The following is an 18,285-nucleotide window of genomic DNA, read 5'->3' on the forward strand; positions in this document are numbered from 1 at the left end:
ACCAAGGGGTATATTCACAACGGAATGGAGAAGCGTAGTGTTAAGAAAACAATGGTAACGCAATAAAGACCAGGTTTTCCAGGGTCTTAATTTTGGCACTGCCTCCTATGGACGCTGCCCTTGTAAATAGGAGGGAGCGTCAAAATTAATTGGCGTTGCGGTGGAACGCCCACTGCAACATCACTTGCCCTCTCCTTTCACGCCAAATACAGCGTGAAAGGGTGCCTTATTTACAAGGCAGCATTAAGCCAAGTTAAGTGGCTTAACGCTGCCGTGTAAATAAGGCGAGGCCCCTAACGCCATCGCAACATCACTGAAAGTGACGTTGTGGTGGCGATAGGGGCTTGTAAATATGCTCCTGATTGTTCTACCCAGGGAGATCAGCCTCATGACTTAGGTGCAGCACAGGGAGCAACTTATTTCTCCACTTGGCATGGTTGTATTCCTCTATTTTTACCTTCTAGGAAGAGGTATTAGTAAAACTGTTAGCGGTAACAGGAATACCGCTGGTTCTGGGTTCTCAACAGGGGCATTAGGAGCGATCCCGAGGGTAAAGAAGGGAACTCTGCAATATAATTCCTGTGCCTGGTGCTGGTACTGGCATGGAGACGCCTAGCGATAGGGTGGATGGGATCCATGGCCCCAGTATAGCATTGTGGGTCAGAGAAGTATTGAAATGGGCGCTGGCGGAGGATAAAAATTAATTAAACTTGCCAGAAGGGATAAAAAACATGATTGACGATTTGCAGATCTCCTGGATGACTTTGTAGGAGCAGTTGAATCAGGGGTGGTGACTCCGACACATGTATAAGACTTGGAAAGAACCCATGCAATGTACAAGAATGGACATACCCAACACGTGTACCTGTCACTAATTACACCCATCTGGAAGGGAAGATCTTCCATCATACTGCAAAGTGTACTGTTCCCGAGTGGGGACCAAGCAATTCAAGGTTCACGCCACTCCAGCTTTTAATATATTTGTATTGTGCGGGTTGATGTTGGGACTTTATATGTATGTAGAAAGACCTACTTTGCAGCTAAGGCGTGCTAGTATTGCTATCTGTGCTATGCTCCCGCTTTGTTTTTGGTTCATGTTCACAAAAAACAAATAAAGAAATATTTTTAAAAACAATATATAGCTTCTTGGCCTTTTGTTTTTTTACCAGAAGCATGTAATTATTTTTTATGTCTATTTTGGAATGCAGAATATTGATATGTATTTAAAATGGAGAAATTGAGAAATCATTCGTACTGGATTATGTGGCATAAAAAACAATCATATTTTTTATTTGTTGTGTCCCCACATTTTCAGGTGCATTCTACAGTCAACGCCTGGAGGATAAGGACTTTGTTGGCCGTGTAATTGTCCTAAACACAAATCTTTATTATGATTCCAATAATCAGACTGGTAGCTTGGAGGACCCTGGAGGGCAGTTTGCATGGCTTGAAGAAGAGCTAACCTATGCTTCAAACACAGGAGACAAAGTAAGCCAACATTTGTCTTCCTTTTTTCACTATCTGGATATTTTTTTATTGGAGATAATATCAACTTGAATTAACAAAGCCAAAGGCCTGGTGCCAGTTTCATCAAAAGTACTTAGAACAATATTTAATCTGAGATATTTTGTCAAACTGCTTCCCCTGTATGCTTCTCTCGCTTCCTCATTTCTTTAACTTTCCTCCCTATCTCTCCCCAAAGCCATTCCTCTCCTCCCCCACTTTTTCATCTACAGCACAGGCTTGGGCTTCTAGAACTACACATTATCCTCTTTCACCCTGAAAACTTAATTGAGATTAAAACTAGTGTTACCTCATTCAATATTCTCCCTCTTTAAACTTCTCCAAGTAACCATTCAAATGTAATCATAAAAAAGGGACTGTCACATTAACTACCACCCTCCAAGCCATGATATTGCCTTCCCTACACACATCAATGATCCCATTACAACCATGATGACCCATCATTCGAATAATATTTCGCTAGGTGACTTCAATATCGCTTGAAACATATTATTAACAGGAACCTGCATAGTTCACAACCTCTTGCACCTTGTTCCTTTCGCAAAACACATCGAACATAACACCTTTTATGTCATCAACTCTATCCTCAGCCCCTCCACCTTGAATGCCCAACCAAGCTTGAGTGGGCAGAAAAATATGTATTATTATTCCACTCTACCATTCTATGCATGTACAAGAAAGTTCAATATCCAGCAATATAATCTATGCAGAGTCCCCATAAAAGAGGTCCCCTTCCAACAAGTATCTCTGGAACTTATAGCATCAGTGAAAACTTCAATAATCCCTTGTTCCATTAAAGAGTTTACAAACCAGAACTATGAGATCGCCTATAGCACTATTTTTCGATTGACTCCTCTCGTTTGAGATGCATTCTACTTGTGTCCCTGGAACTTAATAGCCTTTTTGCACATTTTGATATCTCGTATAACTTAGTGTTCGTGCTGCTAGGATTATAATTCGATATGTAATAACCGAAGCTTCCCTGTTACGGTAATTATTGATTCACTTTATTATTGTTTTTAAACAATGCAATTATTAATGATTGCACATTGGCACATTAAGATGCAATATGCGCAGCATCCTGTTATAGTAACTATTGATGTATTTTTATTGCATTTTATTCTTGTCTTTTTATATTGGAATTAGTAATTATTGCACGTTGGCACTTTTCAATATTTGCAGTATCATGTTATAGAAATTATTGACTCCTCTCGTGCCCAGGTCCATCACTTCAAAAACGTCCTCCCTCTTGTACACTAAACATATGTAGGATGACATCTACAAAAAATTAGAAACCTTGGAATAAGCTCAGAATTCAGGAACTCTTACAAGTTCTGAATTTGCAAGGAAAAATCAACGAGGGCCATCTTCTTCCCACCACAGTCATCTCAAAAAACAAACCAACCAGGACAAATCACTCAAAAATGCTCTTTCAAACTACCAAACACTGCCTAAACACAGTATAAAAGCTAAATCTTGCAGGTTCCACTACCACCTTAACTTATTTCTTTAGTGATAAGAAATAACAATACACGAAGAAAAAAACCTGATCTTCAACTCCGCCTATTACAACAGAATAGTTTTACAAAATGGTCATACTTAAAACCACCTAATACCCAGTCTCTCCTACAATTAATTGCATCCATCAAGCTCTCTACATATGCTGACGAACCTATTCCAGATACTTTATAAAAACATACACCCAACAAATACCCTACCTACTGCTCAGAATCATCAATTCCTCCTTCAAAGAAGGCCCATTTCCTTCTCTAAAATCTTGGCAAATGACACTTCTTCTCAAGAAATATACCTTTGACCAGACCATACAGATTTTTAAAAACCAAGAATAGCTTTTAAAGGTCCCCCACTTGGAAAAATCCTTGAAAAAGCTGCATCTCTTAATTTTCTTTCCCGCTATGTTGCAAACTATCTACTAAACTCCTTCCAATTTTGATGTCATCCCAATTGCAGCACAGAACAAAAACTGTCCAAATTCTTGACACTATTCTAAATGCACTGGAAGAGGGAATACCATTGTCCGAGTGCTACTGGACCATTATTATTATTATTATTGCGCGCACAGCTACCCGGAGGTTTCCCGGCGCTTGCCTTGGGAACCCGTCCTGGCTTTTCCCTGTGAGATAGCCCCTACAGGGCATCCCCAAGGTGAAAGCCAGGCATCCCGCCGCAGGGGGCCGTTGTGGAGATTAAGCAAGCTTAATGCCCAGAGTTGCAGAGTGAGAACCCATGATTAGAGCAGGCACCGAAGCGAGAATTATCAAGTCCGTGGACATTTGAGCTCAAGACCCTGCCGCGTCGGGAATTGAACCCTGGTCCCGGGTCTGACCTCAGCTTCTGGGTCTGCCTGCTCTACACCGTGAGCCACACTTCTCCACATTCTGCAGCATTCAATAAAATTAGACCCTATTTGATATATTTTTGTCCTGAATGGGGATTGAGGGTCAAGTGCCATCTAGAATGCACTTTGTAAAAAGGGACTCATTTAGATCTGCTTCTCTACTTATTAAATAGACCCTTCTCAACCTTTAAATGGAAACTATGTGCTCAATGATGTAAGATAAAAAGATCACAATGGATTAATGTTTTTATAAGATACAACTCTTCCTCAAAACCTCAAATCAATGAGACAAATTAAAACCCTGATTTTGAGACCCCTGGACCTTCAATTTAGTGCACCTGATAAAAAACACAATACCCAGGTATCAGAAATAATCAGGTGTGATAAGTGCCATCTAGTGCAAGTTTTTCTGTAACAATCGCAAACAACACACAGATTTTGGTGTTTCGCACACTAAAATCTGCAAGTCAAGGTATTTACCAGGCCTTTTTCACCTAAGAAATTAAATCAGGTTTGAATTGCAGATATTTAACAGGAGAAACCCCAATAGTGTGAACTTTATTGCTCAAGGTAATTACTGAGCGTGGTAAACTCTGCACGTTTTGTAATTGCTTCCAATTTGTTCCCCTAAGAAAGCTGAAAATTAGGAAATTAGGGCCAGTTTTAGGGCTGTGTGACTGCAGCACCTGGCTGTGAGCTGGCAGGAAGTGTGCTGCATTAGAAATAACTTAAGGGTTTAAAAGCTCCTGCTGCAGTGTTCTTCTGCCCAGCAGGTTTCAGGTAACAATAAAAATGTCAACATAATTCTGGTGATTAATGTTCCTGCTGGAGAGAGATCAGAGTTTTGTCTAGTAGCAGTTTTGATTCATCAGAACGTAGCACAGAGGATTATTGTGCCTGCTGCAATAGACATGTTTCATGCAGATTACAAAACTGTATTTATGTGCATGGCTCAGTGTGGTGCTGCTTTTGTTACAGAAATCATTTTGTTACTTGCAGTTCATAAGATACATCTCTAATATAGCACAGTGACCTGAAGCCGGTCCAGTAGAAACAATCAGTCCCCTCTTTTGCAACAGTGTTCAATCATTAGGTCTTTTCCATCTAGATGTTTCAAACAAACAAGGGAACCCTTAAGGTATCGCATAGGGACCTTGGGCATTAATTATTATAAAGAACAGTGGTCCCTATAACAAGTATTTTATGAACAATGATCATACACTTAATAGATTGTATGTCTTCTGTCCATCCGGACAGGGATTTATTTTAAATCAGAAGAATAGTTTTGATTGTTAAAAATGTCAAGCGGGCACAGCCGTGACCTTCAACATATACAGGACAACAACAAAAAGAACAAAATGGAAAAAGCACAAAATATGTCTGTACACTTGTGTTTCAGTGGGACAGACGTCAAATGTTAGACCGCACCATTGCAATTATCCATGTTACATACACATTTTGCATATGGGGTTTATATGTCGACGTTTCGATGCCTTTCCTAGAATGTGGGCATCATCATCAGGACATTGGATGACATTATTGTTGTCTTAATTATAGAAACCATAATAATTGGCCTTTCCATCACATTTATATTATAAACATTTTTTACATTGGGAGGAAAAGGGAAAAAACAAAGAAAAATAACGTAAATAACAGGCATATAGCATAGGTCCTCTATGGTTCTATTTCCAGTATAATCAAATGCATTTTTTCAGAACTGGGTGGCTTGGCTGTGAAGAGTGGGAAATGGCATGCACAACAATAAAATTACAGTGGCCAATTGTTTGTGCGTGAATTGGCAGCGACGTGAGTTTGATCTATGTTTTTATTTGCTAACAGTGTGTAGGACTGTGAGCCGGTCCGGAATTGTTTTGAAAGTGATCTAAGTGCAACAAGGGCGCCGAGCGCGAGAGAAATTATTGCAAGGACGCCGAGTGAGGGGGGATTATTTAAAAGTGATCGCCGAGCGTGGAAGGAATGACTGTGGCTAAGCGTTTGTCATGCTTTTATGCTTCAATTGAGATGCAGGGCGATTTAAACCTACATGTTTAAGACGGCCGGTGAAACCTGGGTTCTTGCAGTTTACCCGGTTGTGTTCGCAGAAAATTCTGTGAAGGAAACAACTATCAATTAGATCAAAGAAAGTCACGCAGTGAGTGCAAGCAGTGACCCGTGGTGATATAACGGTTTACCTGCAGCCTCGCGGTTCGTTTTAGATTCCGGCGCGAGTTTAATCACAGCGTTTGCTTGAATACGCCGAAATGCACAATGGCTATCTGCATTTGAAGGGAAGAAGGGTACCAGGGAAAGTAGAATCTACATGCTTAATTCAGGCATTACTCGGGGTCTGTTTGAACTAGTACTTACTTCGGGATAAGTAGGTAGCTGCCACGGGTCTGGCGATCTGGTGCTCATCAAACGTGCGCGTGGGGTTGTTTTAGTAGAGGGGAGTGATAGTGAACAGCGTGGAAGGACTATCGCGAGTGAAGGGAGATGGCAGTTTTTACGGCGGCCATTTTAAGGTGGTGAATAGTGCTCAAGTGCCATGCATGTAAGCACGTTTAAACAGTACATCAACAAAATTATTTCAAGGTGGAATCACATCAGATGGTATTTTGGAAAATCACAGAAGGGACGTCCAATCTTCAAGTCGGTTTAGCCCATTCCGAATGCTGTTAGTGCGTAGGATCCAATGTAACTCTTCCTTGTTTAGCAGCTGAGACATGTCTGCTCCTCTTGGAGGTGGCTTGATGATTGTGATCACTGTCCAAAGAAAGTCTTTCTCAGTATGCCCTTTCGCAGTAAAATGTTCCACCAATGGGGCATTTGCTGTTTTGCATTTTATCCTGCTCTTATGTTGTCCAATCCTTAGCTTTATTTTCTGACTTGTTTGTCCTATGTAAATGAGCTTACAGGGACACAGGATAGCATACACCAAGTTCGCAGAATTACAATTAGAGAAATAATTCCTGTCAAATTTTATATTGCCAAATTCAAACGTTTTTCCCTCTATGGTGGTATCGCAGCAGATACAGCCCCCACATTTAACATGGCCCAGAAGTGGTGGTAGGCCCCAAGCATCAGTTATGGTTGTTTTTTGTGCTTTTGAAGGGAGAGCTGCTCTGACAAGATGATCTTTAACATTTTTAGAGCGTTTGAAAGCGAACATTGGTTTCTCTAGTGTCAGAAGGCCTGTATTAATAACTGGCCAGTGTTTGAGTATACTTTTTCTGATGGCATTGGATGCCGGTGAGAATGTAGTTACACAAATAAGTTTGTCTTGTGCATTTTTTTCTTTGGGTTCTAAAAGGTTCTCTCTTGGGCAATACCAAGCTCTTTTTAGGGAGTTACATACCAATTTTCGTGGGTAACCTCTATTTCTCAATTTTGTGCTAAGTATTTTCGCCTCAGCAAAATAGTCATCCCTGAAGTAGCAATTACGCCTGATGCGAAGGAATTGGGAAAAAGGTAGAGAATCACGTAAGGCCCTCGGGTGGTGGCTATTATATTCGAGCAAGGTGTTACGCTCAGTGGGCTTACGATGTAGTGTAGTTGTAAGTCGGCCTTCTGTGTGTCTTATTTGTAGGTCAAGGAAAGGGATTGAGTCCTTACTAGTGGACAGAGTATAGCTGAGTCCACCACTGTTGTTATTAAGCCAATGTTGAAAGCCTGTAAGGTTTTCAGGGGAGTCATTCCATAATAGAAAGATATCATCGATATATCTTTTCCACAAGGCGATGCCATTGTGGAAAGGATTCGATGTGTGAAGAATGTTATTGGTCTCCAGGTGGTCCATATACAGAATGGCCAGGTTGGGAGCAAAAATTGCTCCCATGGATGTCCCTTTCACTTGGCCATAGAATTGTCCCTCAAAAAGAAAAAAGTTTTTGGTCAGAGAGATTTCTAATAATTCAAGGATGAACAAGGAGGGCACATTATGCGGGCGTTCTCTAGATTCAAGGACCTTCTCTATTACACGTAGAGATTCAAATTGCGGGATATTTGTGTACAAAGATTCCACATCCAGCGTACACATAGTGCTGGATGTGGGATCGAAGGGATAGTCTTCTATGAAATTTATCATAGCCATACTGTCCCTGATGTAACAGATGGTTTCAGGGACAAAGGGCTTGATGAAGAAATCTATGTAGTGCCCTAATGGTTCTAGGATCGAACCACAGCCTGAAACTATTGGGCGACCAGGGGGTGATTGGGGATTTTTGTGAATCTTCGGTAAGCAATAAATTACAGGGGTCCGAGGAGATTTGGTGTTGAGAAAATCATACTCTTTTTTAGACAGAAAGCCTGAATCAAGAGCCCTGTTTGTAACAGTTGTAATCATTTCTTGGATTTCATTGGTGGGGTTGCGTGGGAGTTTACAATAGTGCTCATGGTTATTAAGTTGGCGTAGCACTTCATTTTTGTAGGATTCGGTGTCCTGAATCACTATACCTCCCCCCTTATCCGCTGGTTTGATTACAAGGGATTGGTTATTTTTAAGGGAGGAGATAGCATTTTTTTCTTCCAAAGTGATATTGTAGGGAATGAAGGACCTTTTCTCTGCAAGGTCTGACAGATCCTTTAAAACCAGTTTCTCAAATGTGGGAATCTCAGCTGGGATCATACTTGCTGTGGGGGAGAATTTTGAGGGTGGTTTGAAGGGGGTATTGTAATTTTTGGGGATAGAGGGATTAAGAGAAAAGAAGCCCTGTAGCCGAACTTTCCTGAAGAATCTCAGTAGTTCAATTTGAGCTTCCTGAAAGTTGGGCCGTGTTGTGGGGACAAAGGATAAGCCCCTACTAAGGAGTGATATTTCATTGCTAGACAGGATGTGATCTGTGAGGTTGAAAATTGGGAGGAGGCCTGTTTCTAAGATATTCTCGGAGGAGTTACTGGTATTGCTGTCTGGTACAACTACCACCGGTAGTGCTGGCGGCGTGTGAAGCGTTCGCCGGGGGGGTTTGGAGGTTTGGACCATGTTTTTCCTTTGCCTCTGGATTGGCCCCGGCCTCCCTCTAAAAAATCCTTATTGGAGGGGCCTGGGCTTTCGCTTTGGTCTGAGTTGCCAGACGAGTCAGCTGAGCTGTCAGTGAAGCCCACGTATTGTTGTCGTCTGTTGAACCTACCCCAGGGTCTTTGTTGTTGTGGACCGTTGTAAGGGCGATTGGTATAATAGTCCTTATTGAGGTAGGGGTATGTACGTTCTTGGTTATAATTCTTAATATCCTTTTTTACTTTGATTTGTTTTTTGTTTAATTCAAACTTATGAAACTCCTCTACTGTTTTGTTTATTTTTTCAAGGAGTTTACTAGTTTCTGTATTGGTATTGTTATCAGAGATTTGTTTTTCTAAGTCAGTTATTTCAGCGCTTAATTTTTGCAGTTCCTCTGTTGCAATTTCAATCCCGAGCACCATCCAGTGCCGGGAGCACGTGGTGCTGATGTAGCTGAACCCGTTAAGGTATTTTGGGTTAGTAGTAAATACCCCCGGTACGTTACGTACTTGTAGGCCTAGTGGGATAATGTTAGATTTTAAATAATCAGTCAGAAGTCTGACCATAAGTAGTAAACGAACTTCTTTTTTCTTTAGTTTTTCTAGGTCATCTGTTTGAGAGATACGTGAATTGAGATGCGTGAATTGGCAGCGACGTGAGTTTGATCTATGTTTTTATTTGCTAACAGTGTGTAGGACTGTGAGCCGGTCCGGAATTGTTTTGAAAGTGATCTAAGCGCCCTTGTTGCACTTAGATCACTTTCAAAACAATTCCGGACCGGCTCACAGTCCTACACACTGTTAGCAAATAAAAACATAGATCAAACTCACGTCGCTGCCAATTCACGCACAAACAATTGGCCACTGTAATTTTATTGTTGTGCATGCCATTTCCCACTCTTCAGAGCCAAGCCACCCAGTTCTGAAAAAATGCATTTGATTATACTGGAAATAGAACCATAGAGGACCTATGCTATATGCCTGTTATTTACGTTATTTTTCTTAGTTTTTTCCCTTTTCCTCCCAATGTAAAAAATGTTTATAATATAAATGTGATGGAAAGGCCAATTATTATGGTTTCTATAATTAAGACAACAATAATGTCATCCAATGTCCTGATGATGATGCCCACATTCTAGGAAAGGCATCGAAACGTCGACATATAAACCCCATATGCAAAATGTGTATGTAACATGGATAATTGCAATGGTGCGGTCTAACATTTGACGTCTGTCCCACTGAAACACAAGTGTACAGACATATTTTGTGCTTTTTCCATTTTGTTCTTTTTGTTGTTGTCCTGTATATGTTGAAGGTCACGGCTGTGCCCGCTTGACATTTTTAACAATCAAAACTATTCTTCTGATTTAAAATAAATCCCTGTCCGGATGGACAGAAGACATACAATCTATTAAGTGTATGATCATTGTTCATAAAATACTTGTTATAGGGACCACTGTTCTTTATAATAATTAATGCCCAAGGTCCCTATGCGATACCTTAAGGGTTCCCTTGTTTGTTTGAAACATAAGTAGCGCAATCGACGGATTGCAAGGGATTTTGCTAATTCCAGGCCCCTTTTTCCTCAAGTGGGCTCACCCTGTCCTATGTTATTCTCTCCAAATCCCTCCTTCTCAATTTGTGTTTTGTCTAAATCCCCCCCCTTTTTCTCATTTTTGTTCTGTTTCCGACCAGGCATGTCTGATCCTCATCCTCCTATGTACAATTTGGAGTATATTAACAAAATATTAGGAGGGCCCTCTCTTCTCTCAGACCCAACTGAAACCCCATCTGTTTCGAGTATCTCTCAAACAGATGACCTAGAAAAACTAAAGAAAAAAGAAGTTCGTTTACTACTTATGGTCAGACTTCTGACTGATTATTTAAAATCTAACATTATCCCACTAGGCCTACAAGTACGTAACGTACCGGGGGTATTTACTACTAACCCAAAATACCTTAACGGGTTCAGCTACATCAGCACCACGTGCTCCCGGCACTGGATGGTGCTCGGGATTGAAATTGCAACAGAGGAACTGCAAAAATTAAGCGCTGAAATAACTGACTTAGAAAAACAAATCTCTGATAACAATACCAATACAGAAACTAGTAAACTCCTTGAAAAAATAAACAAAACAGTAGAGGAGTTTCATAAGTTTGAATTAAACAAAAAACAAATCAAAGTAAAAAAGGATATTAAGAATTATAACCAAGAACGTACATACCCCTACCTCAATAAGGACTATTATACCAATCGCCCTTACAACGGTCCACAACAACAAAGACCCTGGGGTAGGTTCAACAGACGACAACAATACGTGGGCTTCACTGACAGCTCAGCTGACTCGTCCTGCAACTCAGACCAAAGCGAAAGCCCAGGCCCCTCCAATAAGGATTTTTTAGAGGGAGGCCGGGGCCAATCCAGAGGCAAAGGAAAAACATGGTCCAAACCTCCAAACCCCCCCGGCGAACGCTTCACACGCCGCCAGCACTACCGGTGGTAGTTGTACCAGACAGCAATACCAGTAACTCCTCCGAGAATATCTTAGAAACAGGCCTCCTCCCAATTTTCAACCTCACAGATCACATCCTGTCTAGCAATGAAATATCACTCCTTAGTAGGGGCTTATCCTTTGTCCCCACAACACGGCCCAACTTTCAGGAAGCTCAAATTGAACTACTGAGATTCTTCAGGAAAGTTCGGCTACAGGGCTTCTTTTCTCTTAATCCCTCTATCCCCAAAAATTACAATACCCCCTTCAAACCACCCTCAAAATTCTCCCCCACAGCAAGTATGATCCCAGCTGAGATTCCCACATTTGAGAAACTGGTTTTAAAGGATCTGTCAGACCTTGCAGAGAAAAGGTCCTTCATTCCCTACAATATCACTTTGGAAGAAAAAAATGCTATCTCCTCCCTTAAAAATAACCAATCCCTTGTAATCAAACCAGCGGATAAGGGGGGAGGTATAGTGATTCAGGACACCGAATCCTACAAAAATGAAGTGCTACGCCAACTTAATAACCATGAGCACTATTGTAAACTCCCACGCAACCCCACCAATGAAATCCAAGAAATGATTACAACTGTTACAAACAGGGCTCTTGATTCAGGCTTTCTGTCTAAAAAAGAGTATGATTTTCTCAACACCAAATCTCCTCGGACCCCTGTAATTTATTGCTTACCGAAGATTCACAAAAATCCCCAATCACCCCCTGGTCGCCCAATAGTTTCAGGCTGTGGTTCGATCCTAGAACCATTAGGGCACTACATAGATTTCTTCATCAAGCCCTTTGTCCCTGAAACCATCTGTTACATCAGGGACAGTATGGCTATGATAAATTTCATAGAAGACTATCCCTTCGATCCCACATCCAGCACTATGTGTACGCTGGATGTGGAATCTTTGTACACAAATATCCCGCAATTTGAATCTCTACGTGTAATAGAGAAGGTCCTTGAATCTAGAGAACGCCCGCATAATGTGCCCTCCTTGTTCATCCTTGAATTATTAGAAATCTGTCTGACCAAAAACTTTTTTCTTTTTGAGGGACAATTCTATGGCCAAGTGAAAGGGACATCCATGGGAGCAATTTTTGCTCCCAACCTGGCCATTCTGTATATGGACCACCTGGAGACCAATAACATTCTGTAGTATCTTAGGTTGTATTTAGCTATGCTTGTTCTCCTCTCTGTCTTAGAGTCCTAGGTTGCCAGTGTTCTATGTGGTTCAGCTGCGCTGAGTATTCCACTGTGGACAGTTGGTGATCTCTGTCTCTACCTGGACTATGGATGGTCTGTTCTCCGCTTGGGTTGTCAGCTTATACAATAAACCTACGCTTTAAACATCATAGTCTGCTGGTGTTTACTACATCTATTTTTGGCGACGACGGCTGCTGAACAACCCACACGAACCCACTACTTCTCAACGCCTTCGGCAAGCTACTGGCTGTTCTACAATCTAAACCATCACCTCGTATCGTTCAGCACTGCGGCATTGACGATTTTATTACCGCACATTGGAGACACTTTCCAAGTATTCTCTCATCTTCTGTCATCGAAGAAACATCGTTTCATCAGTGTTTCCATCAGCCGGTACTCCTCTTGATGGTAGCTGTACTGCGGTAAGCCGCGCATGCTGTACGCTAATGCTTATTGACTATTTGGAAGCGGGGAACTGGATTTTTCTGTATATTTTTATCCAATGCGCTTTGTACTGCGCTGGAACGCAAGGCCAGCAGGTGCGTTCCAGCAACTGAAAATCTAACGTGACGTACGCACCGTCATTTGCGTGACTGTGACGTTGCGTTTCACCTTGAAACGCATCGCTCGCCCCACGTCATTTTAGCAAGAACGAAGCGCATCAGCTGTTCTACTTCACGCCGGTGTTCCATTGTCTACGTCACAAAGGCACAATACTCTTGTTCAGAGGAGAAATTTCACGGAACAGTTCTATTCTCAGAGTACAATGCTGTGACATCACAATTCACATTTTTTTCAGTCAGGCAAAGTCACTCACACAAGACTTTGGCAATACAGTATTGATTTTTTTTGTTTCTTATTCTGCACCAGCTTTACCTCACGTTTAGCTTCGACTTTCCTTACAATTTTAATTGTTCTCTAATATTTCTGGATCCATTCACTATGTCCTTGCAGGGAGTTCTACCACCTGCTCCCTTTCTAGAAACACCTGGAGATCCGCCTATCAAGTGGCGCAAATGGTTTGATGGATTTGAAACTTATATTGGCGCAATTGGAGCGTCCAGATATCGTGCAGAAAGAAAAAAGTACATCCTGTTACACTCACTTGGATTTGAGGGCAGAGAGATCTACAAACATCTTCCTGAGTTGGTACTAACTGAGGGAGAAATTCTTGATGAATATCAACAGACATTAAAGAAACTTGAAACTAGATTTGATGTCCAACCCAGCATTGTAGTTCTACGACACAATTTTTTCAAGCGCACGCAAAATACTGGTGAGGATGTTGACAACTTCATAACTGCACTGAGGGCACTTGCTTCAGACTGTCAGTTTGAAAATTTTACAGACCAGTTGGTAAGGGATCAGTTCATAGCGAAATGTACGGACAGGACAATCAAACAAAAACTGTTGTCCTTGGGAAATCCTTCCTTGGAAGAAACAATTAGACTAGCGAAAAGCATAGAAACGTCTCAAATCTCCGTAAAAGAGCTAGAAGAAAAGAAGAATGAGACTGTCACAGCAGTACAGTTGAAGGACACAAAACCCCCGTTCAATAAGTTTCCAGATGGACAACAGTCTACTGACAAGCAGAATTCTTTCTTTAACAGAACAAACATTTGTTTTCGTTGTGGTAACCGACCACATGGTTTGAATGGGAGGTGTCCTGCAAAATTCGTTACTTGCAAAAATTGCAACAGAGTAGGACACTTTGCTAAAGTGTGTCAGATGGGGAAGAACAAAGTTTCTTTTAAGTCGAATCCTGTGAAATGTGTGATTGATTCTGATATATCACAAACGGAAGATGAGTGTGTAACTAAAGACTTGTGCAACATGGTTGTAGTTGTAAGAGATGATGGGGTCATTACAGGTGATCCCGAGCTATGTGTAGACCCTTATGTAAACATACTAGTAGGTGACCGTGTTCTTTACCTCTTAGTTGATTCTGGTGCACGCATTTCAATGATCACTCTGGATCTTTTTCGTACCACTTGGCCTAACAAGGTTCTCCTTCCTCCTGATAGAAGAGCAGTCTCGTATGAAGAACGTGAGATTACAGTAGCTGGATATTTTGAAGACATTTTAGAATTTAAGGGGAGGAGGATTTTTGGGAAAATATATGTGGCTGAAAAGGGACTTAATATATTAGGTTGGTTCCACCAAGGCCTGTTTGGCATGCAATTAAGGCCTGGTACTAAGAATCAAGTAGTTGCCGTGAGAGACAGTCCTGAATTGGAGGCGCTTATAAATGAATTTCCTCATGTCTTTTCGGGAGAGCTAGGAAGAATAAAATCTTTTCAGCACAAAATAATTCTGAAGGATGGTGCCTGTCCTGTTAAACATAAACTTAGAAACGTACCTTTCAGCATTAGACAAGACCTAGAGAAGGAGTTAGAGACATTGCGTGATAAGGGGATCATTGAACCAGTTGAGTCCTCACTGTGGTTGTCTCCTTTGGTGGTTGCCAGAAAACAGAATGGCGAACTAAGAGTTTGCGTAGATTTGCGCTGCCTAAACAGGGAAATTTGGGTTGATTCCTTTCCCCTTCCAAACATTAATGAATTGTTGGCTAGTTTGAAGGATGCCAAGCTCTTCTCTAAGTTGGACTTGGCATCCGCATATCATCAAATCGAACTTACACCTGAGTCTAGGCCCCTCACTGCCTTTGTGTCACCCTTTGGAACCTTCCAGTACGTACGGATGCCGTTCGGGCTGGCCTCAGCGGCGTCCGTATTCCAAAGAGTCATGACTGAGATGCTCAGGGGTATTGATGGGTTGTCAATTTTTCAAGACGATGTACTGATACACGTTCCTGACAAGAACACTCATGATACTATCTTAAAGCAAGTTTTATCTAAGTTTCAAGAGGTTGGGGTTGTGTTACGGCGCGACAAATGTGTCTTCTCTACTAGTGAAGTGGATTATTTGGGGCACATGATAAACGAAAAGGGGATCTTCCCAAAGTCCAGTCTAGTGGAGTCTATCACTAAGGCCAAGGCTCCGTCTGACAAGAGTGATTTGAAGTCCTTCCTAGGATTGTGTGAGTTTTACTCTAAGTTTATAAAGGATTTTGCGACCAAATTAAGACCTGTGACACGTATGTTAATTAGTGGTGTTCCTTTTGAGTGGAACAAGGAGTGTGATGAGATTTTTGCGTGGGTGAAACAACAACTGATTTCCCCGAATGTTCTAAAGCATTTTGATCCCTCGTTAATGTGTACCCTGACTGTTGATGCCAGCAATGTGGGGTTAGGTGCTGTCCTGTCACAGAAAAAGGATGGTGACCTCAATACTTTGGGTTTTGCATCTAGGGTTTTGTCCAGTGCTGAAACCAAGTATTCTGTCATCGAAAAGGAGTTACTAGCTTGCTGGTGGGCTGTAATGAAATTCAGGAACTTTCTTTGGGGGAAGAAATTTTGCATCAGGACTGACCATAAACCTCTTGTGTCTATCCTGAGTGGGAAGAATGTAAGAGGATTCACACCGAGAATCGCACGCCTGTCTTCCAAGTTACTTCAGTTTGACTTTTTGATGGAATATATCCCTGGGAACAAGAATGGGTGTGCTGATTTTCTTTCTCGTTCCTCTGTTATGACTGATAAGGATTTAGATGCAGATCAGGATGATAAAGACCAATACCAGGTCGCTTCTATTGATCTGCCCCAGTTGTGTGCGGTGACCGAGGATGAGTGGAGACAAGCCCTTCTTTCGGATGTGGTGTTACAGAAGGTTGTCACCTTTATCAGGAATGGTTGGCCTAGAGAAAGGAATCTCACCTTTGATCTCAAAACGTTTTTGCAAGTTGCAGATGAGCTTACGCTTGAAGGTGGGTTGATTTTAAGAGATGACAAATTGGTTCCTCCAGTGGTCCTGAGGGAAAGGTTGATTAAGTGCGCACATGAAGGGCATTTAGGTGCAACATTGACCAAGAGAAGAGTTCGTCTTTCCTTCTGGTGGCCATACATGGACAGGGAGATCGATGAATTTGTTAAGCGATGTGTCATCTGCTCTAGCTGTGATAAGGTTGTAAAGCTACGTACTCAGCCCTTGTCCCCCATCGAGCTTCCTCCTGCACCTTGGGTGAAACTTGGATTGGACATTGTCGGTCCTTTCTATGCCCTTGATTTTTCCTCTAGGTTTGCCCTGGTCCTTATAGACTATTATTCTAAATGGCCGGAGGTCAAGTTTGTCAGAGAGGTCACTGCCAAGACTGTTGTTGACTTCCTTTGTGATGTCTTTTTGAAGGAAGGCTTTCCAGAGTTTTTGGTCACAGACAACGGCACTCAATTTGTCTCATCTGAGGTTGAAAATTACTTGGCCAGGTGTAGTATCAAACACCTGAAAAGTTCCCTGTATCATCCGGAAACGAATGGTCTCGTGGAACGGATGAACAAAGTCCTTGGGGAATGCATTCAGTGGGCTCTGAAGAATAGCTGTGTTGTCAGTAGCTCTGTAAGGAGCATGTTGTGGTTTTACAGGACCACACCTCATTCCACCACTGGGGTCTCTCCGTTTGAGTTGTTACGCGGTCGGAAGGCTTCCACCTTGTCCTGTCCCGGATGGATGTCCAGGTGGGTGAAAGGTGGGTGTTGGAATGATGAAGATGTGCGTTCCAATGTTGAGTCTGTTCAGTCTAAACAGAAGGCGTATTTTGATAAGAGGAAGAATGTTATGGTGACTGATCTTGCCCCGGGAGATTTCGTCTCCATAAAAAAACCTGTTCATGTAAAAAAAGGGCATTCTAAATTCTCTTCTCCTGTTCAAGTGTGTGAGGTCAGAGGGAACTCAGTTAAACTGACTAATGGGTGTTGGTGGAATAAGAGTCGTTTGGCCAAATGCTCCTTGCTAGGACAGCCTGGTTGTTCCTCTTCTGTCACCAATGCGTTACCGGCTGCACACAGTAGTTCCACCTCTCACACAAGTTCCTCTGCCGCTAGTCTACACCAAGATTGTACGGGACAAACGGTCCTGAGGCGCAGTTCTCGCACTAAGTCTGTTCCTCATAGATATAGAGTTTAAGTTTTCTCCTATTTCTCAATGGTTCAGTTTCTGCTCGCTTTTTCTTCTTTCCTGTTGTTCTCTCTCTCTCTCTCTCTCTCTCTTTTTCCCCCTTGCTCTGTTCCCCTTCTGTGCTCAAGTTTCCTTCTTAAGGAAAGGCATATGTAGTATCTTAGGTTGTATTTAGCTATGCTTGTTCTCCTCTCTGTCTTAGAGTCCTAGGTTGCCAGTGTTCTATGTGGTTCAGCTGCGCTGAGTATTCCACTGTGGACAGTTGGTGATCTCTGTCTCTACCTGGACTATGGATGGTCTGTTCTCCGATTGGGTTGTCAGCTTATACAATAAACCTAGGCTTTAAACATCATAGTCTGCTGGTGTTTACTACACATTCTTCACACATCGAATCCTTTCCACAATGGCATCGCCTTGTGGAAAAGATATATCGATGATATCTTTCTATTATGGAATGACTCCCCTGAAAACCTTACAGGCTTTCAACATTGGCTTAATAACAACAGTGGGGGACTCAGCTATACTCTGTCCACTAGTAAGGACTCAATCCCTTTCCTTGACCTACAAATAAGACACACAGAAGGCCGACTTACAACTACACTACATCGTAAGCCCACTGAGCGTAACACCTTGCTCGAAAATAATAGCCACCACCCGAGGGCCTTACGTGATTCTCTACCTTTTTCCCAATTCCTTCG

At 42.0% G+C, this 18,285-nt stretch overlaps 1 protein-coding gene across 1 annotated transcript in view; it reads left to right on the forward strand.

Moving 5' to 3' along the window:
- The window catches only part of SMPDL3B (sphingomyelin phosphodiesterase acid like 3B), a 152,734-nt gene that overhangs the window by 95,077 nt on the left and 39,372 nt on the right, over positions 1 to 18,285 (forward strand). Inside the window, exon 5 of the mRNA XM_086957490.1 lies at positions 1,316 to 1,488. Within this exon, the coding sequence (XP_086813616.1) occupies positions 1,316 to 1,488 (173 nt within the window). The remainder of the gene's footprint in view (positions 1 to 1,315; positions 1,489 to 18,285) is intronic.

Source organism: Lissotriton vulgaris, chromosome 2_1 (assembly GCF_964263255.1).
Source record: "Lissotriton vulgaris chromosome 2_1, aLisVul1.2, whole genome shotgun sequence".
Lineage (NCBI taxonomy): Eukaryota > Metazoa > Chordata > Amphibia > Caudata > Salamandridae > Lissotriton > Lissotriton vulgaris.